Source organism: Embiotoca jacksoni, unplaced genomic scaffold (assembly GCF_022577435.1).
Source record: "Embiotoca jacksoni isolate LCO1_2020_lvr unplaced genomic scaffold, fEmbJac1.0.p SCAF_18, whole genome shotgun sequence".
In the NCBI taxonomy this organism is placed as follows: domain Eukaryota; kingdom Metazoa; phylum Chordata; class Actinopteri; family Embiotocidae; genus Embiotoca; species Embiotoca jacksoni.
Window position 1 is genome coordinate 4420150 of NW_027185318.1, and position 22816 is coordinate 4442965.

The 22816-nt window shown below is 45.3% G+C and overlaps 1 protein-coding gene across 1 annotated transcript in view; it reads left to right on the forward strand.

Annotated features, from left to right (window-relative positions):
- mnat1 (MNAT1 component of CDK activating kinase) overlaps nucleotides 1–22816 on the forward strand; it is a 30685-nt gene that overhangs the window by 3589 nt on the left and 4280 nt on the right. Inside the window, exons 3-8 of the mRNA XM_069152256.1 lie at nucleotides 3570–3722; nucleotides 4096–4169; nucleotides 4825–4928; nucleotides 5142–5282; nucleotides 6562–6693; nucleotides 14818–14939. Of these exons, the coding sequence (XP_069008357.1) occupies nucleotides 3570–3722; nucleotides 4096–4169; nucleotides 4825–4928; nucleotides 5142–5282; nucleotides 6562–6693; nucleotides 14818–14939 (726 nt within the window). The remainder of the gene's footprint in view (nucleotides 1–3569; nucleotides 3723–4095; nucleotides 4170–4824; nucleotides 4929–5141; nucleotides 5283–6561; nucleotides 6694–14817; nucleotides 14940–22816) is intronic.

Sequence of the window (22816 nt, forward strand, 5' to 3'; positions counted from 1 at the left end):
TATATTTGGTGAATGCATGTTAAATGAACCCTCAGCTGAGCCCTGTTGGACTCTGCACTGGCTCATTCATTTAAATAGCTGTAAGTCTGTCTCTTCTTCGGCTCTGCTGAGTGGCTATTCCAGTCTGAGCTGACCAGCCTTCAGAGTTGTTTTGCATTATTAAGCTTCTCCATGCATCTAAATTTAAACTCCACCACAGCACATTTTGTATCCCTGTCACCAGGGGCATTTGATGTGTGTTATTTATTACCTCTGCACAATGACACCGAGCCCGTGTCCTTTGGCATTTGACACTGAGCAGAGGCAAGCAAATACGATGGGGATTAGAAGGTGGACGTAGTGAGGCTGACCGGACAGACACACCTCATTCAGTAAACACCAGATTCCTGCAAACGATAGTTTTATGTTCCAGGTTGGAAAATTGTACAAAAGGTACACTTGGAAATGTCTTCCGGGCCAACTATGGTTCCAGTAGTAAAACCTCAGCGATACTTCTGGAATTGAAATACGATGGTTAAATTAAAATTTAAAAAAAAAAAGTGTTATAAAGTACACTTATTTTTCTGTCTTTCTCAGAGTTAGATTTGAAGACTGAAGCACTGACCAAAGGTTTTAAAAAAAACCCTACAAACACCTCTGAAGTTAAAAAGTTCCATTGTGTTTGTTTAATCCACGAGCATTGGGTTCTCCCTGTATTTCACAATACTATTGTTAAGTTTGCTGTCACCTGTATTTTTATTTCAATGATTATTATTTAAAGAAAGCAATCAAATTCAGGTTTACAGTGTTGAGAATACTTTTCGAACCCGTCTCTGCCCGCTTTGCTTTCTATGAAGTACACCAAATCCACGGTTTACTTTGTTAGATAACACACAGAGCTTCCTGTGTAAGCAATCCCACTGTTGGGCTTCAGCATTTTTTCTCTGTGATGCTGCAGATATTGTAGGTCTGAGGGCAGGACAGGGCGTCTTAGCAGGTCAACATTTCATACAAAGCCCTCTCTGCTCTGTCTGGACTCGGTCATAAGTGTGAGAAGATCATGAGCTTCATGACGGAAACCTTTAAAAAGCTTTATAACAAACAAACTCCTGTCTACGCTGCGGTTTTGTTCGTGCACTTTCATGCAAAGGGAAGAGGCAAAGATGCAGGCAATGTCAATGAGGGGTGGTGGCGGTGGCAGAGACTCTTTGCTGAGCCAGGACCCTGTTTACCTTCCTCTTACCCCCCCTCCCTCCTCCCTGACCTGCTGACAGCTGCAGATGGGAGAGATAGCAGCCTGGAGCTCTGAGGAGGACAGGTGAGAGGGGGAGGAGTCAAGAGGAGCACTCAGCCCGGGCGACAACAGCCTTGGGACACAGAGATGGCAAGCTGCTAGAGAATCTGTCTGTTCTGCCAGTGTCTGTTCTGGATGTTATGTAAAGTAGCGTGGCATTGGCAGGAAACATCAATGTCCCTCTTTGATTAGAAATCGCAGCAGACACACAATGTGAAAGCTGACACTTAGTGAAGGAACACTTTAGAAGAAAGATGGCAAATTGACTCCGAAAGTCTTCTCCCTCCCTTTTAGACGGTCACCTCTTTGCTCTAGAATTACACAGGATTTCCCCTTTGGAGAGTTCTGTTGTGTGGTCCATTTATGGGGCAGGGGGCAAGCTACGCCCCACTCCTCGCCCCGTGTTGATGAATGGGCTCTTTGTGGGCCTGTGGAAACAAGCTGAATCCCTCCATCTACCTCCATATGGCCAGGCCTATAGATCTCCTGTAGCCCGAGGCCACAGCGAACATCTGCCTCTTCCAGAGTGCACTTGAGCAGGGGCTCCTCAACTGGGCAACGCAGATGTTTCTGCCTGTTGTTCGGCTTTCATTTTTATATTGCTGCTTCATCTCAGCCAAGCGAAACGGATGTGCTTGGAAGAAATGTTCTGGTAGTGTTCCATCTATTTGTAGTTGTGAAAGCTCGGTGTCCTACTTGGCAGGTTGGGCTTGTTTGACCCTTATCTGAGACGCTAGATGTAAACAGCCAAACTCCGTGGCTCTGCAGTTTCTCCTTTAACTGCTTTTTAGCTGTAGTTCCTGCTGATGCAGTGAAATGTCTTGCAGGATGGGTCTGTCATGATTATTCCAATAGGCTCCATCTCCAGAGAACTTTTGACTTGGCCAGTGTCTGAAGCCCAGTTCTTGACTTCTGGAAAGAAATGACTCAACCATACCATCGATGACGTATGGTGAAAAATCTCTCTATTTCCCCTCAGCTTGACTATACTTGATTATGAAAACTGTCAGTGCTCTAAAGCAGATAGTGCCATTTGGAAACCAGATGTCCATTTTAGTGAAGGTGGTCTCGAGCAGGAAGGTGGATTCCTGTGGAAATGGAGCTCCACAGAGACTTAATTAAAAGCGTGTACTGGGCAAACGTTTATCCAGGCTCTCCACCCCATCGGAGCAGATAAAGGAACATACCCATTGTCTTCTGTGTCCACTCCTCACTTCAGTGTGACTGATGGGTCAACGCCTACCTGCATAAAGGTGTGATTGATGGCTAAGCTCAGGATTGTGGCCTCAGGTGGGTCTACTGATTGGTTGCCATGGAATTTGTCATGATGGTGACCGAAGTAAACCTTCCTGTTTCAACCTGGGCTTCACCTAAAATTTCCCTTCATTACCTGAAGAGTGTTTTTGCTTGTTTGTTCAGAAGATGTCACAATTGTGATTCATGCTTGCTTATACGAGGAAGTAAAGGCCACCTGAAAAACTCATCATGACTGTGCTGCACTGCTCCATATTTGGCCTTGGAAAGTAATCATACCCATTAAACAGATTTATAGCTAATACTTTGATCATTAGCTGCCGAGATTTCCACGGTATTTAAAAATGTGGTTAAATATAGCTTCTTCTCATTTAGGCAACATGTCAGGAATAATAACAAAATTTTCTGCGGGAGAAATGTTCCAACAGCATGAGGACATCTCAGTGCTTTTTTTAAAAAAATGTTAAAGTGACATTTTCAAGTAAGAAAAGCCTGAAGCATGAATGAGGATTCAGCTTAAGATGCTTGTATTTAAAGCGTGGAATATACAAAACACTACAGTTTTCCATCTCTCTGCTTTTCCCAAATTACTTAGTCCATTCCTATAATGATAGACTACACTGTGAATTACTGAGCTGGATTTTATCATATTATTCAACGTGGCAGAATAACTGAGGTCTGTTGAAAAAACAATAAAGCAAATGTTTTTCCAGCACAGACAGACACTCCACTGATGGGGTGTCAGACTAATTTCCTCTTGTCTGAGAGTGGGAGGCAGCCTAATCGACATTCCAATCATAATCCCAGCCATCTTTGAGCACTCAGAGGAAATTTTCATATGCCCCATTATCACCCATTGCGCCTGATGATGGTTTACAGACGTAAAAAAAAAAGCACAGATTTGCTTCACTCTGAGGAAAATTGCAGTCACATACGCCCACACGTGCATACTTCCAGCTGACTGTCAGGCGGGTCACCTTTCTCTGGAAACATCCTGCTCAGCTGGCTGCTAATTTCTGTTTTGCTGTCTTCTCCCACACAGATGTGAGAACTGTGTGGAGATGCTGTTTGTCCGCGGCTCGGGCAACTGCGTGCAGTGCGACACGCCCCTGAGGAAGAGCAACTTCCGTGTGCAGCTCTTCGAAGACCCGACCGTGGATAAGGAGGTGGAGATCCGCAAGAAGGTGCTGAAGATGTGAGTGGGGGGCACGGTGAGGGGCGAGGGGTGCGGTTCTGCGTGTTTACGTGTCATCCCATACCGCCTCCCTCTTCTTAAGCTGCCTTTGTCTTTCTCATTACACTGTTTGTTTTGTAGACAATGAGTCTCCCCAGGGGGGGCTCAAACAGAAAGGCTCCTTCTCTGCCAAATCTTTACTTCTCAGCCCCTCCCTGCCTTCTTTCGCTACCGTTTATCTGTTCTTTAATAGACCCCTAATTGACATCTAATGTGCATCTATTAGGCAGTACGCATACACAGTATTATAAAATGGTTGATTTAATGGAAGCTATTAATGTCTGTATTTGCTCTCATCAAGATTTAAAATTTGCATCATCTTCTTCCTCTGCAGTTACAACAAGAGAGATTTTGACTTCCCCAGCCTGAGAGAATATAACGATTATCTGGAGCAAGTGGAGGAACTGGGTATGACCACCGGCTTGGAGGCCTCATACTTAAACTACTGGAATGATTTGTCATCTACTCGGGGGGTGTTTTCCAGGCATTAGTGCCAGCCAGGAGCATGGATTAGGGAACAGCTCTGCCAATGTTATCACGCCTTGACTGGCAGCTCATAGTGGACTTTAAGCATTGATGTATTAGGAGAGCTAATTTATTTACCTTTATTTTTAACCCTTTAAATGTCTCCTGGAAAGTCTCCTTCAGCAGCCTTAAAGTTATACATTCTTCCACAGTTTAACGGTAGCATGTACAGTACGTCTATATTATCTGCTCTTTCCAAGCATTCTTACTTAAAACCCCTTAACACTCACCATCCAAGGATGTTAATGGTTTCAGTTGAGAGAAGTATGAAATTACCAAGTTCAGTTGTTTTTTTTAAGACTGCACAGCTCCCTAAAATGCAAAACTCTTAATGTCTTGAATACATTTTATACACGTTTTTTTTGTTGTCAATTTCAGTTTGACCAATTTGACCAACCTTTGAAAATTTGTAGCATGTAAATTTAAAAATGACAATATTCTGGATTTGAGCATGACATTAGTTTGTAATGATTATCTCCAAATTGATGGATCCGTTGGGCTGAGGAAGTTAACGGTGATTAATGTCTTCTCAATGCAGTGTATAACCAGACAAACAACATTGATGTGGAGGACACCAGGCTGAGGATGGAACAGTACCAGAGAGATAACAGAGATCTCATCCAGAGGAATAAAGCTAAGCTTGTATGTACTTTTTAAGTGTATTTTTCCATAATAATATCACTAGTAATAATAATAATTAGGCTCGAAGATAAACATTAGATTTTTTTTTTAGTCTGGCTGTCCTCCAACAAGAGGTGCAGGATCAAGTGCATTACTAGAGCTTCTGTGGATCTAGCTGTGTGGTCAATGCTGTGACAGATTCTTTGCAACGTCCTGTGTCTCTCTCCTCCTCAGACGCGAGAGCAGGAAGAGCTGGAGGAGCTGCTGCTGCATGAGCAGCAGGGCAACGAGCAGCGGAGGCTGGACGTGCTGCAGGAGGAGCAGAGGCAGCTACAGACCAAGAGGAAGAACAAACAGGCTCTGCTGGATGAACTGGTGAGATGCATGCATATTGTATGTGCAGACAATGAGTGATCCAATGATGCAAAGAGAAAATCACATTTGGACAGATGTTCCATGTCTGACACGCATACTTTTACACACACACACACACACACACACACACACTCAGCCTGAGGGTTCATGGCAGTGAGATCATTAAGAGCTTATTACCAGTCATTGTGCTTCAGGCTGCATTGTTCTCATTCTGTGATTCCAGAGCCTATTGGCTCCATTGTGTTGAGCTGCAGGCTTTGGAAGTTATTGTTCCTGCAGAGCTGGCTGCTGAAGGACCATCACAGATAGCAGGCTAAGCTGTGTGTTTGTTTGTTTAAGGCACAGGGCCTGTTGACTGTAGGCAGATGAGATCAGCTCTCACCCCCCAGAGGGAACTCTCCTGAGCGCTGACATCTGTAGCTCCCTGTGGCCAACATGCTTGCTGTTCTTTAATGTGCGCATACATCAACACATATATTTGGATTCCATGTTTCTGTCTCCAAGAGCGGTGGCCGACGAATGGATAAAAGACATCACTGGAAACTTGGAGCACACTTAAAACAAAATCGCATTTACATTATTTCGTATTCTCAAATTTAGGAACATTGTTTTCTTTTTGACCTTTGTTAAATGAGAAGTATGCTAACTATGTGTTGTCATCCGAACACAGCAGCTACAGTGTCTATGCACAATAAGTGCAACTTATGTGAGTGAAAGGTGTCACTTTTTTCAGTCAAACCAGGACTTACTGTGGGAAGCCAATAACTGCTAAAGAAATACCCGTCTGGACTGCCCTGCCGCTGCTGTCCACCCCGTCAAAAAATGTCCTCCTCATTGAACAGCGTGTCCAAGCTTGTGTTCTTAGACCTCTGTGCTTGGCACCGCTCCATTGAAGAAATTGAAACGTCCGACCTTGCATTTAATGGAGGTGAAGGCGGTGCGGTGCACTTGAAGTAGTGTCCCTTGCAGTGCCACAGTTTTGTTAATATGGCAGTGGTAGTTCAGTGATGTGGCAGCTACCCTGAAAGGACCCTAAAATGATGGTGATCCAGTTACACAGAGAGATGTCTGGATGATTGGAGAGGGAGGAGGGAAAGGGTTGGGGGCGGGGGAGGGTGGGGGGGAGGTGCTTGTGTTCTCATCTGTTCACAATGTGAGGAAGTGTCAGCTATTTTTTGCTGAGAAATTGTTTTTTTCCCCTAATGAGGCTCTTTATTGGCTGTATCTCACACCAAGATTAACATTCTCATAAAATCCCAAATTCTGTTTGTTTCTTCAGGAGCAGTCTCAGCTTCCTGCCACCATCCTACTCGCCCAACACAAGGTCCGTGCCGCCCAGCTGGAGACCCAGATAGAGCAGCAGAAACAGGCAGTGAAGCCTACCAATCTATTTTCAACTGGAATCCATATGGTAAGTATGATTGGCTCTATGACTCCCTTTTCACTGTGGATATGTTTAACGTTGAGTCTCTGCTGTAGCTCCAATTCTGCGGGTTTTTTCTCTCTTTTTTAATATTGAAGTCCTGCAGTTTTCTTGGGAGTTTCCCCCCCCTATTTACAACTTCAGAACAGCTACGAAAAACAAGCAATTGTTTGTCATACAGTGCTTTTTGGGGATACCCCTGCCTGAAGGCTGTTGCTTGTTAGCATGCATTTATCAGACTTTTTCAGCTTTACATGAAAGCAGCATGAACACAGTGATACAGTAGAACTTTATGAAGCAATACATACTATAAATAACAAATGGCTCGTATTGTTACAATGAGCCTATGCATGAAAAAGTCCTATAGTTGTAAAAACGGGGGCTAAGGTGGGTCTGAACAGTTGAGGTCATGGTATGATTTTGTGGTTCAGTCCTAATCTATACTTTCTGTGGAGTGCTTGTTGACATTAAAGCGGTGATAACAGTCCAGACCTTCAAGGCGTGCATGTTCCTCCGTGTCTGGTTCTTCTTCATTGTGGGAGCAGGCCCTCACCCCTTCAGTCATGTCATCACATTCCTCCGGGCGAGCGGTTGGTCGTACAGATAGAGCATGTGGGCTCAGGGCTTCAGCCGCTCCGAGCTTTGCAGCTTTGTGCACACCGTGTCTGGAGAGACCTTTTCACTTGGCTGTTGTTCAGGTTTTCAGTCGTTTATTTTCATTTTACTGTGATGAGATAGGCTGTGTCATCACCCCGACCCCCACCACAGCAACCCTCATGAGGTACGGTTGTCTTCCCACAGTTCAGTGGTGCGTGGGAGAGATATCTGCTTATAGGACTTGCCTAAACTCAAGCTTGAACATACTCGGGTATAACCAAATGGCCCATTTTCAAAAACAATGACCTCGTACACTGCTATTTAAAAAAAAAAAAAAAAGCAGTGAATTGATGAAGAATGTGTTGCTCCAACTTTCTTCCCCCTTGATATACAGTGTGAAGTTAAACCTGCTGATGGAGAGCGAAACAGCATGATTATGTTGCTCTTGGCTTCTTCTGGGGCTGTTTTTCCTTGCCTCTTTCTTCCCATTTCTCTTCATCTCCCCATCCCTGAGCTCCTGTTGCTGGAGCAGAACTCTCACCATGCATCTGCTCTGTTGGACTGACAGGCTTGAGTCAGGGGAGTGTGTGGGTTTGGATTTCCCTTCACCTCAGAGTCCATAAGAATGACTTCTGTTTGACTTGGTGGGGTTTCAGCACAGAGCGGCAGATTCCTGCAGATTGCTGGAATTCATTTATCTGCGAGGTTGCGGTCCCTTGCAGAGTTTCAGTTTTTCTTCAGCAGAAATTGGGGGAGGCACATGAAGGAAGACATTTTTAAAGCTGGGATACATTTGTATGACATTCATTTATATCAAAACGGATTACCCTAACCTGATTTTATTTTGTGCTATAAAGTTTCTTAAGTAACTATTAAGCAAAAATGTCTCTTCCTTCTTTGCTTCATTATAAACAGAATATCTTTGGGTTATTGTCTGTTGATCGAACAAATCAAGCAGTTTGAAAACATTTTCTTCGAGCTCTACACAATTTTCAATAGCTATTTAGAAAGTCTAATGAATAAAGTAATCATCAGTGGAAGCCTCAGTAACTCTTGTGAAGTGCATTCACCAAAGGAAATAGTTTGATGGTGACAGTAATGAATGGTTTTGGTTGAGGCTGTTCTTTTGCCGCTTGTGCTTTCATCTGGATGTTTTTGATGACGTGCAAGTTCACCAGTCACACAAGCAGTCATTTGTGGTTCCCTAATCCCCTTGTACCCACTCCCACTCCCACTCCTGCCACCACCTTACCCCACAGCACTCCAGGCAGCTGCTTCACCTCAGGCCAAGGTGAGCCATCATTGGTGGAATGAAACATCCGCCTGTCTTTGAGCCATCCAATCCATGGAACTCGAGGATGCCAATTCTTCCTCAGATTCCCAGTCGTTCCAGAGTTTATTTAAAGAGTGATCTAACGTAGCATCTAGTTGTGATATGTTGTGTACTGGGAACATATAAAGGGACATCTCAGCCATGCTGGCACTGCTCTCTGCCAGAATTGCTCAGAGTTGACGAAGGGGACTCCGACCCTGACCCTGATATTTCTGGTCGTGTGTTAACTTTGCTGTCAAATGGACGCTTGAGGAAGTTGGACAATCCCGAGGGAAAGTCGTCTCAGTCCAGGTGTGATGCGAGGTGGGATGGGCCTGGTCTTGCCTGAGGAATGGTCTGGAATCGCTCACTAATCCCTCACTTTGCAGGCACTCTATTGAACTAAGAGACACACATGCTCGTGTGCGGGTGCCTGGCATGCACACACACATAAATACACCCCCTTCCCCTTCCCCAGTCTGAGTCAACATCCTTTGAAGAATAAAGTGTCTTTTAAAATGCATGTCCGCTGATATCAAAAGAGACGCTCTGCGTGGGAGGGAGGCGACTATTCACTGTTTAAACAGGTTGCTTGTTGTTGTCTGACACATAAGACCAGCTTCAGTGTCAAACGTGATGACAAGTCACGATGACAAGCGTCATTAGGCTTGGCACCTGCTCTGATCAAAACAAAGCAGATAATTAACATATAAATTACCTCTAGCTTGAGTATTTTTTTTCTTCTCTTTGATTGTCTTGTTCGTTCCAGGAAAGTTCGTTGTGTGTGAGTGCAGTTGAGGATTGTTTTCAGCTGCTACAGTGTCCCATTCCTGAAAGCTGTTGACCGATGGGGAATCTCTTCACCTTGGGGCAGCTTTCAGCGCCATCTTAAATGAAAGGTCCCAGGTTCCAGCACTGCTGGGGCCCAATCCACTCCTCATAGGCGGCAGAGCAGCTGACATACCTGACGAGGCCGGCATGGGCAGGAGGCAAACGCACACATAAACAAAGTGCAACTCACATACACAATCAACCAAATGTGGGTGGAAAGTTTATCCCTAAACATAGATGTGTAGCCGGCTGAAATAACCTCAGGTTCTCTCTGGCTTCAGTCTATTCTACACTGAGGCAGTGGCATTTGACTAATGTAGAAAACACAAACACACACAGGCGCGCACACGCATACACACACACACACATGCTGAGAGCTTATTTTGTCAGGCCTGTTTTACTTGGTAAAGATGTCCTCTACAGTGACCTCTGCTTCCAGACATACTCGTCAGCGCAGGAAATGCTCTGCTTTACTTTACTGTGGCAAACTGGCTGAACCTGTTCTGCCGGAGACTTTATCACTACATACTTACCGCAAACCCCCATTCACTCTTTTTCAGTGTTAACTTCATATCCTTGACGAACAGTCTTGAGGGAAAAAAAAAAATAACAAACACATTGTTTGTTGTTTGTTGTAATTTTGGCATTTAAAGCATTCACAAACCAAATCTGGCAGATTTTTTTTTATTTTTTTTTTTTATCTCGGAGAGTACATAACCTCTGCTCTTTAGCTTTTTCCTTTTTTATTGGATTTCTGGCATGTAGGTTTATCGCTGCAGGGGACTTTGGGAGAAGGGGTCACCTCAGGGGGTAAAGAGAACCATCAGCCCTGATTGGCACCAGCACATGTGGACATTCACACCTTTACCCCTGCCCCTGGCTTGGCCCTGTTTAGGTTGGCCTCAGCAACCCTTGCCCACGGGCAGGCCAGCCCATCCCAGCCCAGCGGAAAAAGGAGTTGTCAGCTTTAGGGGCTTTGCACTGGGGCAGCTGCCACCGGTCAGGCAGTTATATTTAAACTTGTAAGAGAAGGGGAGGCTCTGTGCGGGCAGCAGTTTTTACACTTGCTACTTGCTGCTCAGTGGGCCAGTGGGTAGCCCAAAGCTCTTTATCCATACAGAAGCACTGGCAGTGCCAGGGCAGAAGGTGGAAGTGAAGGCTGAGGATGGGATGGCACTGGGCTGGCCCCTAACTAGGCTTATTATTTTTATCCCCTATTCAAGGCTGACCACGGTTCCACTTTCCATTGTTCTCATTAACACTTTGTGCATTTGTGAAGAGGGCCTCCGTGGGAACCATATGTACTTTTGTGTATGTGTTTGCTGATGAGGTAGGGAGGTGCTGATAGAGAGGTTCTTCTCTGCAACCTTGATGTGTCCTACTGAGCTGCAAAGTCAGGGGAGAGGAGGTGGGCCTGGAGAGTGCTGATGACTGGTGTAGTGTAGCATGTTTTTCTGATAGCATTTTGAGTGGTCACCCTCAATTCAAGCTGTTGACCAATGGGTTTTCGAACAACATTGGCATTTTGAAGATTTGATAAAGTCCTTGTAGAGAAACACCGAGCATTTAGATGATCTAATAACAATTTATAATTTTGAGTTTTTAATTAAAAAAGTTAACTCAAAGTATTGTTAGAAAGCATAAAAGCAATCTGAGAAGTAATAATGCAAAGCAGTGGCAGTTAATACAAGTATGAAAATATGTAGAAAAGAAAGTTCTTAGAATTAATTTTAAAAGGTTAAACTTGCTTGTAAATTAATACCAAATCGTGGCACTCAATTGGCACAGACCGACTAGCTCTTGTTTTTGGCTAGACTGCATTGTGCAGCTTGGCCTGGCTTATGAATGCAAAAATCTGCCTTTGAGTAAGTGACTGACTGATGAAGTTACACAATTGGTTGAATGAATGCCATGACTCCTTGTATCCATTTCAAATTAAAAGCCCTCATTTCAAATTAAAAATCCCTCTAGTGTTTCATGCACAGTTCAGCCATATACCAGGTTTTGACCGAGTCGTGTTAATGTACATTTGGCACGGTCTGTACTATGCCTTAGGGACAGACCTATCATACCTTCGAAGAAATGTGACTTTTATGAGACCCCTGTCCCATAAAAGTAACATGAACCTCTGCTATATCACTTTCTCAGATGTAGTAATGTGTAGACGAGTAATGTGATGGTGCATCACCAGCCAAATTCAATCCAAGAGGCGTAGAGCCGTTTTCCGAGCCGGCACACCTGTCATCTCCACCAACTGCAGGACAGGCACCTGTGGTCGCTTTACTTGAACGCTTAGAGCGGTTCCACTCCTTGAAATCGATGCTGGTGTTACCAGATCACTATTACTCTCTCTGGACTCGAGGCAGAGGCACAAATGCAGGAGGAGTAGGAACGTTCCCACTGGCGCGATGGTGATTTCCTCAAATCATCCTCCCTGTGGTTTTATTAAGACTGATGGCCCCTAGAGTTTCATTTTAGTGCCACATGGGTGTTATAAGAGCCTTAAATACCAGTAACATACGCAAACTTGTAATGCACACAATGTTGTATAGGTAGTAGGATGGGCTTCCATGATGATAAAAGCAGATGTTTGTATTGGCTTTTGTAGTGGTGTTATTCCAGTGGCCCCTGGTCCCTTAGCCATTTCTGCTCTGTTGGGCCTGGCTGGGGGTCTCCTCTCTCTCCCCTTCTGTTGCTTTCCTTCACAGGAGCATTTGGAAAACAATTTTCACATGTCCTAATTCGCGCAAGCTTTTAATAGGAGGTGATGAGTTCATGATTGAAAGTTTCAGCAGTATTATTAGGTGTTGTGGAGAGCAGTTCTGAGAGGGCACAGCTCTGTTTGTGGACAGTCAGACTGCTTGTCTTCTAACAAAGTCAGTTTTGATCCACTACAAATCATTAAGTTGTACATTTTTGGAAATATATTCAGGAGCACAAAGCCTGTTTTTGTGTGTACATGTTTTAGGCTGTCATTGTTAGCGCTGATGTGTCTGTGCCAGTTTTCAAGGTGCCCTTGCAGAGGAATGCAACAGAAATTTCTCCAGACTGGGGGTTGGGTCTGTTCTGTCTGTCACTTAAAAATCTGATTTACTGCCCTTCAGCCATCTGCATCTGCAACAATTTGCCGCTTTTCTTTCTCTACCACTCCACCATTGTGCACTTTTCCTCTGCTGCTGCTTCTCCCTTCACCCCTTCATTCCTGTGCATCTCTTTGACTGGCGCAGTAGGGGAGTTAAACCGTGCTGAAAGTCTGAAAGAAGATGGATGGACAGACCAAAGGAGTGCGAAAGAAAGGGAAAGTGACTGGGATTGGGTTTGTTGGTCTGGGTTTCATTAGCCTGTGGTGGGGCTCCTCTGTGCTGGATGAATGGATGGGATGGGATAACGGCTCTTTGGCACCTAAGGGTTAAAGGTTGAGCGAAAACCAAGGAGAAGTGTGTGTCTAGGGTTTTGTGTTTTGAAGGTAACATCTAGCAATCCACTTTGAAGCTGGGAATGCACATATGGACTAAAATAAGACCTGTCCATTCGCTGTCGGGTGTTGTTCCACTGATCGTAGCAGCAAAAGGTAACGCTGCCAAAAGTCACGTTGTGTTCTGAGTCGACATTCAACTTTCATTATTCCTTCAGTGGAAAACAAAACACTCTTTTGCTGTTGATGTGCTGCCACCGTTGCAATCCCTGCTGCTCCCCCCACCTGCATGTATCAACCACTGCTAGATGCGACAGGTTCAGACTTGTTCTGTTAAAATAGTTGAAAAGTCCTTCTGGGAAATAGAAATGTAAGATTTCGACAAAATCCAGAATCAACTGTAAAAGCTCAAACAAGTGACTTTAATAGCGGACATACTAAGGTGTTTTGGTAAAATGATCCTAAAATCGAGTACTGCTATTGATTTACTTACAATGGTTTAATACCCCGGAGATCTTGAATTGTGGATAATTTGCTGTGACAGAACCTCCTGAGTATGGACAAATTTATGGCATCTTGTGGTACATATTGTCATATTGGCCAACACTACTAGGAAGTGTAAAAAAAAATGCAGCATAAATCCATAAACATGTGGCATGTAATGCTACATATTGATAATGTATAGCAGTATAAGTGTGTATTATTAGTTTTCTTCTTGTCTGACCTTGCAAGGACAATAAATCCGTGTTGCGTTTGGCTAAGAAGCATCTAATGGCGTCTCAGTGTGCATCGCTTTGGTGCTTTTGTAACTTCCAGCTCAGCTTTGGTTGCTTTATTTCTTTGTGTGTGCGCTCGCATGGGCCAAAGCATGTGTGAGGGCAGGCAGTCTGAGGCCGCAGGGCACATGTTACTCGTTTAGTTTGGTTTTCATCAGCTCCCCTCTGTGTTCTGTTGTTTATACTCCCCCCACTACTTTTTTCTTTGCTTTCTCTCATCTTTTTATCTTCCTTTTGTCCCTGAGCTCCTTTGCTACTCTCTGAAATAGTCCGTGTTTGTTTAAACATCATCTTTTTAATTCCAGGTTCGTTTCATGACTCTGGCTTGTCTTCTGAGTCTCATTACTTTAATGCCGGAGAAAACACAGTGGTCTGATGCTGTTCGGAAATTCCCCTTTGAAGGCAAAGCCCCAAATCGAACAATTCTGCTGTGTCCTTAAGAAGTCTCGTGTTTCTCACTCGATCACTATGGTCAAGAGGAGCATTAGGAACTGGAGTAGCCTGACTGAAATCTCAGCTTTGAGTGATTATTGACTGAAGGTTTTTATAGAACAGACTACAGTTTTTAATGCTTGACAGTTCAGCTCTTATGACTGTTGGAGAGCCAGCAGAATAACATTTGTAAGCTGAACAATCCTGAGTATTTACTTAATTTCAGTGACATTCAGATTTGTGCTGGTTGGACAGACAAACAGCAAATTATCTCAGTTAAACCCACAAAAAAAAATCACTCCCTACACACTACATTTATACATTATCACTCTATTTGTCTTTTGGTGGTTTCATGGAAATAGCCAGTTTGATATAAAGTAGATTTGCAGTTCTCCTGTATGATAAAATATTAATTTCTTACTGTTTAGATTTCCAAAAGGAATAGTTGTCCAGTTGCCAACAATTATGTTGACCACTCAAAATATGCTCAGTCATTGTCCTGCGTCTGTTCTTCCAGTAAACCAGCAGTGTCTGTGAAAATGTTGTCAGAAAAAACTTATATCTCCAAACCAGTCTGTCAAGAACTAGCAGTTGTTAATGCTGCAGTTTGATTGACGTTAAGCCGATTCCAAAGTATTTTTTTTTTATGTCCTTGCCCTAGCCATGGTTTCCATTGTTGCACTGCACTGAGACAATGATGATTATTGTCCTGCGTTAAATGTTCTGCTTCTTTTGTGTTTTTCCTTCAGCGTCAGAACGTCTTACTCCAGCCTTTACCCAGGATAGAGGAAGAGCTGTACCACTACAAGGTCCTTCTAGTCGAAACCTACGGACCCACGGTGCCTGAACTGGAGCAGCTGGGCAGACTTGGGTATAAACTTATTTATCTTGTTGGCACATCAGCTGTTGACACTGGGGTATTTTAATTTCCTTCAAGCCCGACACGTACCATGTGTTTTCATTCATTAAGTTCTTTGGAAGTTTCCTGGAAAGAATTACGTAATTTGCTGCCTAGTAGGCGATAAATAGAGATAGTTCACATGAATTAGTCAAATTTATGACACTTGATTTCCAGTGAAATTTCCATGAAAGACCTGCTCCATTTAAACCCAGGTAAATAGGTTACTTGCAGTCTTTAAATAGCAGTCACTTCAAGGACTTAATAAAAATAATATATGAACGGAATACTTTCGGATATAATTTTATATTATAATTGGTGCCAAATTAGAATAACATTTATAAATTAAAAAGTTCTTTTGGGGAAATTTCCTGTCAATTTACAGATCTGAATTAGGTCCTGATTATGAAATTATAGGAAACTATGGGACAGATCAAATAAAATAATTTAATTTAATTTAAATCCTGGTGGTTAGAAAGGTTTTGTTTTTAGGTGAAGTGTTCGACAGCTGCTACAAACTTGGTCTGCCTGGGAAGCTGGCTCGTTTCACTTGACTCTCCTACGATTAACTGGGAGAGTGAAAGCAAAATGAGGGGGAGGAGGTGTGGGAGGGAGGGAGAGAGAGAGGTAGTAACAACCATCACCCTGCCACAAGCCGCCACAGTGCATCTGCAGGAGCGTCCATTAACACACACACAGGAAGAGCTTTCCCCGACGACCCCTTTGGGCCAATCAATCCACGACGCCATTGGTCCAGTCCTCACCGAATGTAAGCTATCCATCAGACAGCCCAGCGCCCAGCCGTCTGCACTGCAACTGGCTGGCACTAAAGTCTGCTCACACACTGAGAGCCGCCTGCTTTTATTGGGTGACAGAAGCAAAACGGGCTCGTTTTCTTTTTGGGCGAGCTCTTTGACTTTGAGCACTGCTTTCCCCCTGATAGTAACCTTCATTTGGCTGACGTGCATATTTGAACATACCGTCAGCATGTTAAGAATAAGGGATTTGTAGTTTCATTGTACTTTATTCTTCAGATAAAAGTTGCCATTGACTTTTGTTGCGCAATCACATTTGCCTAATTATCTGGAAAAGTACCTACAGAGGTGAAATATTTCAGGAGAGTTTAAGCTGAATAACTGGCACTTGTTTACATTATGTATTCAGTGAAGTGCTGAGGTCCTACTTCTTTTGGCCAGGCTAATCAATATGCAGATGAAACGCATCTCACAATTTTTGCCGCATGCTGGAGCTCAGAGGAGAGAGGAAGAGGAGCCCCCCCCCCCCGTGTCAGCAGTTCAGAGGTCCAGGAGGACCGATGCTGGAGAGGAAGGACTCTGCCACAGAGATAAATGAGGCTCTGTTCAGTGAGGAACACCAGTCCCTTTGGTGCAGCCTGCAGGCAGCGACACAGCGAGGCCCGTTTAGACAAACCACAACTCCCAAGATGCAATGTGCTGTTAAGTAAAAGCAAGGAATAGTGCTGACACTTCTGCGCAGTTGGCAGTTTGTGATAAAGCTAAGTTTGAGGTTTTGTGATGTACATAGACGATCAAGCTTGCACATACACGTGCGCGCGCACACACACACACACACATAGTGTCCCTTAAATCTGCGGCGCATTTTGTGTCATACACACTCATACTCAGCTTTGTTATTGCAGTCACAGCGTTTTGGCCACAGTGGAACTTTTGTGATGTGGTAAATATTCACAAGTGTTTGTGCAGAGGAGAGTGTATGCAGACAGCGTTGAGAGAGTGAAAAGTGAGTCCCCTGTGTACAGCATTGGACTACAGCTCCAGTCCTCTGACCTGTGAAGGGAATACGCCTGAACGTGTGAGCAGATATGGATGTGCATGAGTGTGGATGAGGTGGAAGGGGCTGCGAGGGGGCAGGTACTTATTTTAAAACATGGCTGTTTGTCTTGGTGAAGGCCCACGGTGACAGCAGCACCACTGGTGATTTGTCTTGGACTCGGCCATCAAGCAAGACTGGAGAGTTGAGCTCACACGCCCCCTCCCTGGTGGGCCCTGGGGCCTCCGGGGCTCGTCTCTTGCACAGGATGTCCAGTCAACACAGGACTGACTGGAGCCATGCTTTTTATGTCAACTCGCTCTTTTCTTCTGCACCACTCTCCTTCTTCCTCAGTCTCAGCGTCTGTGTCTTTTTGCCTTGTCCCTTTGCCCCCCAAAAAACCGCAGGAGCGCTGCACGGCTGCCAGGAAAAAGAAAGGCCACGCCTCTTTCACTGTCTCTCCCTCTCCGTCAGCTGTACCTGAATAAATATGGGCTGAGCTGAGCTCTTATATTAAAGACAGATGCCTCAATACTGGAGCAGAGTAAAGGCTGCATGTTCGAGCAACAGGGGCCTCCAAAAGTGCCCATTCAGCTTCCACCTCAACATCTACCCCTCTACACACACACATAGGCTCCTCCCTCTTCCCCTGATGTGCATAGGTGTGTATGATTTGCCACACAGCATCTGACCCCGACTGTGTGAGGTTTCTATAACGGCAACACAGTGCTGCCCATCTCATTGACTGGCACATACCCAGAACTGTGCGTGAGCTGTAAGAATTATGAGTAGACTGTGAATGTAACACGACTGCCTGTACTCCAAATGCCCTGCCATGGCTCCTTGCTTTCATGTTGAACAGTAAGAGCCTTTAATAAACAAAATGAAAGCAGAAGTAAATACTGCTTTGGAGACACAAACAGAAACATATGATGTTTACGTTGAAATGGCTGTGATATGAATCCCAGCACAGGACTGAAGCAGTAGCTGTTAAAGTCACGCTGCCGCTGTGCCAGAGAGGAGCATACGTCAAAATACACAGCACCTCAAAGTCGTTGTAAAATATAAGTTGGTTTGAGCTCGCGTAGACAAATGCTGGTGACCTGAATGAAAAATACAATTCTATTTTGGTTTTAAGTATTTAGATGAGCATCTGGATCTGAGTTACTTCTCTACCAGAATACTCTTTAAGCTCTGACTGTGCAGGCGATGAAAGACTGACTGGGATCTTGGACAAGGACAAATCATACGGGGGGAAAAATAGGGGAAAGAGAAATTGGCTGCGGAGCGTTGAAAAATTTGACTCAAACCTCAAGTGCTGACAATGAAAGCTAGCCAGAACAGTTGTTTGTGTTGGCACAGGTCGCCCTGAAATTAGCCCATCTCTCTCTGACAGAGGTTGCTCAATGCGCTTTGCCAAATGCCAGTGTGTATAATATTTTGAAGTTTTCGCCTCCTCCCCCACCCTGCATTGCTTTCTATAATTGGTGGAAAAAGTGAGGTTTTCTGTTGGGAGGGCTTGTCAGGGATCCGTCTCTTGTCGGCGGGGTGAAGGGGAGCAGCTGAATGAACGGAGTGTTTAGTCTGGAGCTCCTCTCCTGGGGATGCTCCTCTCTGCACGAGGAAGTTGCCCTCGGAGCACTTTCTCTCACCAAAAAAACTACAACTGCCTGAAGGGTTAAATAGCCACGGCTAGTTTGCTGTGACTCTCTTTCATAAACACAGAGGACAACCATTCATGTTCATCCCCTGAAAACTGACCCCACGTCTTCATTTGAAGTGGATCGGTGTTTGAATGGACATATATATATATACATACACATGGACACAGAAAAGTAACACATAAATCACTAGAGCACACACACATAGACTCGCTATGTTTAACATGTACTTAAAGGACGGATGCTAACTGTTCTGGTTGGGAGCCAGGGGTTAATGGGTCTCTGAGTGATGCTCTCCTCCTGCCTGTGTTCTTGAGCTTTCCACGCATCCATTGGCGTCGGCGTGTTTATTTGAATTGTGTGTGCATCTGTTTGTTTGTTTGTGTGTTGGCTTATACTGCATGTTAAGTGCTTTGGTGCAAGGGAGATATCCAGGAGAGTCAGTGGTGCCATCACTGCCCTCAGTTCCTGGCAGCCGGCTTCTGCTAGCCTCTCCCTGCCTGGTTGGCCTCACTCCAAGTCTGAACACTCCAGCTCTCCAGCTCTGGCCTCGCTGGCCAAGAGCACTACCAGTGACCCTGGATTTGGCTCTGGAAGTTAGCAGGACCACTAAACATGGTCCATAGAGTACTCTTGAATCCATTTCTGCCGTCACTAAATTAGAGCATATGAGGTTTAAATTGCATACAAATCATTCTTTCCTTTCCCCGCTCCCCTCTCTGACTCTGTGATGAAAATGCAAGTCAGCCATGACATTCTTCTTTTTCTCTCGACATGGGGAGGGCAGCCACTCCAGAGGAATCTCTAAAAACGGCCATGAATAGCTTTTCCATGTATCCCAGGTTCTCTGATCTCTGCAAGGCATATATTCATCTGATGGGCCTTAAAGGACGGGGAGGGAGGTCGGAGGGTCGGAGGTCACTGACCGCAGAGGACCTGAGGTGCAGCGCCGGGACGTCAGAGTGCTGAGACTGACAGGAGCAGAGTGATGGCACCTTGGAGATACGGGTCTTGTATTCTCCGCCACAAATAGTCATGCACTCCTTGCACGCTCTCACACAAGCAAGCTTTGATGGTTAAGTTATGAGCTGGAGAATGAGGCGCCGGTTAGTGTGACCTGACATGAACTCTTTCCAGAGCAGTGGTCTTTGATCTACTTTTACTACATTTAGATAAAGTCTAAAGGCACATATTTTGCTCTCATTTAGCCAATTAAAATACTCAGTGATGTTGCCAAGTAGCACCATTTATGGGGAATGGCTTATTTGGCTCTTGCATAACAATAGGGCTTCCCCTCAAATACTTCGGGGTTGCCACCATAACCAAGACCTAAAGCTGAACTTGGTTTCTCAGATATCTGATATCCTCCATTCTTCCACACTACACACTCAGCCCACGTGCCACTGTCTTGTGTTACCAGAGCCAGCATAGCCAGTAACTCTGGACTCCAATGCAGTGCTTCGCTGACCATTCAGGTGTTTCCACAGTTTAGATCTAAAAGCTTAGCTGCCGCCGCAGGGCACACAGATTTAGAATTTGCATAGCCAAAAGAGAGTGCAAGCACCATACAAGTGTGGGGCCTTCAGACTTGCTATTTGACTTGCAAACCTCTCTGTGTCAACAGGATGCCATGTCGTTATTCACAGCATTTAGCTACCTTCTAACTTTGATACTCACTTTCTTACCCCGGAGATCCTCACTCTGGATCAGAAACAGAGAGGAGCGTAGCCACAGTCTGATTGTCCACCAGCCAACACCCAGACTATTATATACCGGCTGTCTCAGTAAACAGACCATTAACAGGCTAGATCATTATTGTTTTCCCCTCCCATAGGTCTGTGCAAATATTGATCTTCTCTTGAAGTATGAGTCAAAATAAGCCCGCGCTGCAGTTGACGAGAGGCTTTTTACTTGTGGGTGAGTCATTTCTGACCCAAAGAACAGTGGAAACAGAGACAGAAGGACAGAATGGGATGTACATTTGTCTTGTGTGTATTCTGGTCATCTGAAAGAGGCCTGCTTTTAGTATTATTGTTTTCCCTCTGTGGGCTGTGTGCCAGACAGACCAGCTGGCTTCTCCTGAGATGAACCCAGGCCAGGCCAAACCAGGCTATTGCCAGTGAAGGAGACACCAGTGGGCAGGGAACTCCAAGGATAACAGCCTCTCTTGCTTCCAGATTTATTTGTATCACAGCCGAGAGGCAGCAGGGTCAACACCCAGCGGAGGGTGAGGTGATGTCTCCTGACTATTTTAACACACGCTGATCTGTGTAGAGGTTTGCAGCCGCACACTGTCTAGAGTTGCGTGCTTTGAGCCTGATGGTGCTCATAACTATGCTCAAACTGAGTGCCTCACACACTCTGTGTGTGTGTGTGTGTGTGTGTGTGTGTGTGTGTGTGTGTGTGTGTGTGTGTGTGTGTGTGTGTGTGAGAGAGACACATGAACACCAACCGACTGCCTGTCCCCTGCTCTTCACCCCCCCCCCCCCTCCCCCCCGGGCAAAGGGCCCAGCAATGTACAGGGGGGATTAGCTGGCTCATTTTCCCTCTTAAGAGCCAGAGAAACAAAACAAACTCCCGTCATGTGGGGCTTGGCCGTGGGGAGCTGCCATGTACACCTCAGGGTAGGAGGTACTTCACCGCTATGATGTATGAATTATGACCCCCCCCCCCCCCTCCTTGCTGCACCTTTCCCTGCCTTTTGTTTTCCTCCATCCCCCATCTTTTCCCATTTTTCTCCCTAATTGAAATCCTTTCTGTCTTTCCTATTGCTCGAGGTGCTGTGGTAACTGATACCTGCGGAGGCGATTCCCCCCCCGGGAAACCTCTATTCTTCCTCTGTGTATCAGTGATCTATTCCCTGGATGTTACATCTAACTGTCAATGCTCCTCTGCTGTGTGTGTGTGTGTGTGTGTGTGTGTGTGTGTGTGTGTGTGTGTGTGTGTGTGTGTGTGTGTGTGTGTGTGTGTGTGTGTGTGTGTGTGTGTGTAAATGGGTGTGCCTTGTGCAAGTATCCATTCACTGGTCAGCATATGTCCTTCCATTGTGTGCGACTCCATTTGGTTAACGATGACACTGATGTCACGTCATTATTCTCCCCGCTACACTGCGGTTTGTCTCCCTCCTCTTTCTTCTGGGCTTTCCAGGGGGCAAAGTTATCAAGTGACAGCTCAGAAGACGAAAGAAAGATGCTCTGTGTGTGTGTGTCAGGTGGCCATAGAGGGCTGTGTGATGCCTCCATGCCCCAAGGCGCTGCTGCAGATTAGGTGCGAGGAGCCGAGGCACTCAGTCAGCCTCTACCGCCCCCATCAGGATAGAAAATGGAGGTGCGGGTTGGAGACACGAAAGCCATGGATGAGTAGTGACAGGTGATGCTTGGACCAGGAAGTGAGGTTGAATTTGGGCACAAGTTGCACAAAAAGCCTGCATTGTAGGCACCTCTACATTCGTGAACATAACCAGTGCACCTCTTTATTATCCCTGGTAACAACAAGCTGCCCACTTAAGGACATGTACAGATAGTCAGTCTCTCCACGTGAGAATGTATGTAAGTGTGAATGTCAAGTGTCACCCAAACCTTCTGTTAACACTCTAAACATGTTCTCCCCTCAAGTAAGTAAGTGTTAGCGATACACACCTCCCTCTCCTCCTCTTTTGGGTTGCAGAGAGGCAGACTCAGTCTGTCAGTGGCGATGATAAGACGCATGATAATGGATAAGGCTTGTGAGGATATGATGTAACCACACGGAGCCCCGCGACCCCCTCACCTTCCTCACCCTCCTCCACCTCAAACCCACTCAGAGTACAACTTGAGATAATCTGGTGGACAGTGGGTAGGCTAATGGCTGAGGATCCCTCTCACACACTCGCACGTCCCAGAGGAAGCTGCATTCAATGGAAAAGAGTGTGACCCCTGACCCCTGGTGATGAAAGACTGCTGTTGACAGATATAGTATACCTGTGAGAGTTCTCGGTGTTTGGCTTGTCTGCGGGGTTTTTTGTTTCTGGACCGCAGCCTGGACCAATTCACACATTCTCCGATGGTAAAAAAAAAAAAAAAAAAAAAAATCTGCTCCATCGGTTCGCCTCCGGTATCGATACAAACAGCTCGGCCCTTAGATAAACATGTATTCACGCACATGCGAATTGTGTGGACACACACATGGGGGGGCGTGAGCACACATCGCACGTCCACACAATGTGCTCAGTGTGCTGCGTCTCTCACAGGGGTACATTTTCCTCTCAGGGTAGAGTGTAGGAAGGAGGGGCAGATGGAGTAGCAGCACTGTGAGTGAAACCCGAGCTGCCTGAGGAATGCAGGGGGTGTTTTTGGAGGACTGGAGTAGAGTTTAGTGGGTGAAGGAGGGAGAGAGGGGGGTGACTTGAGGGGTAGGATG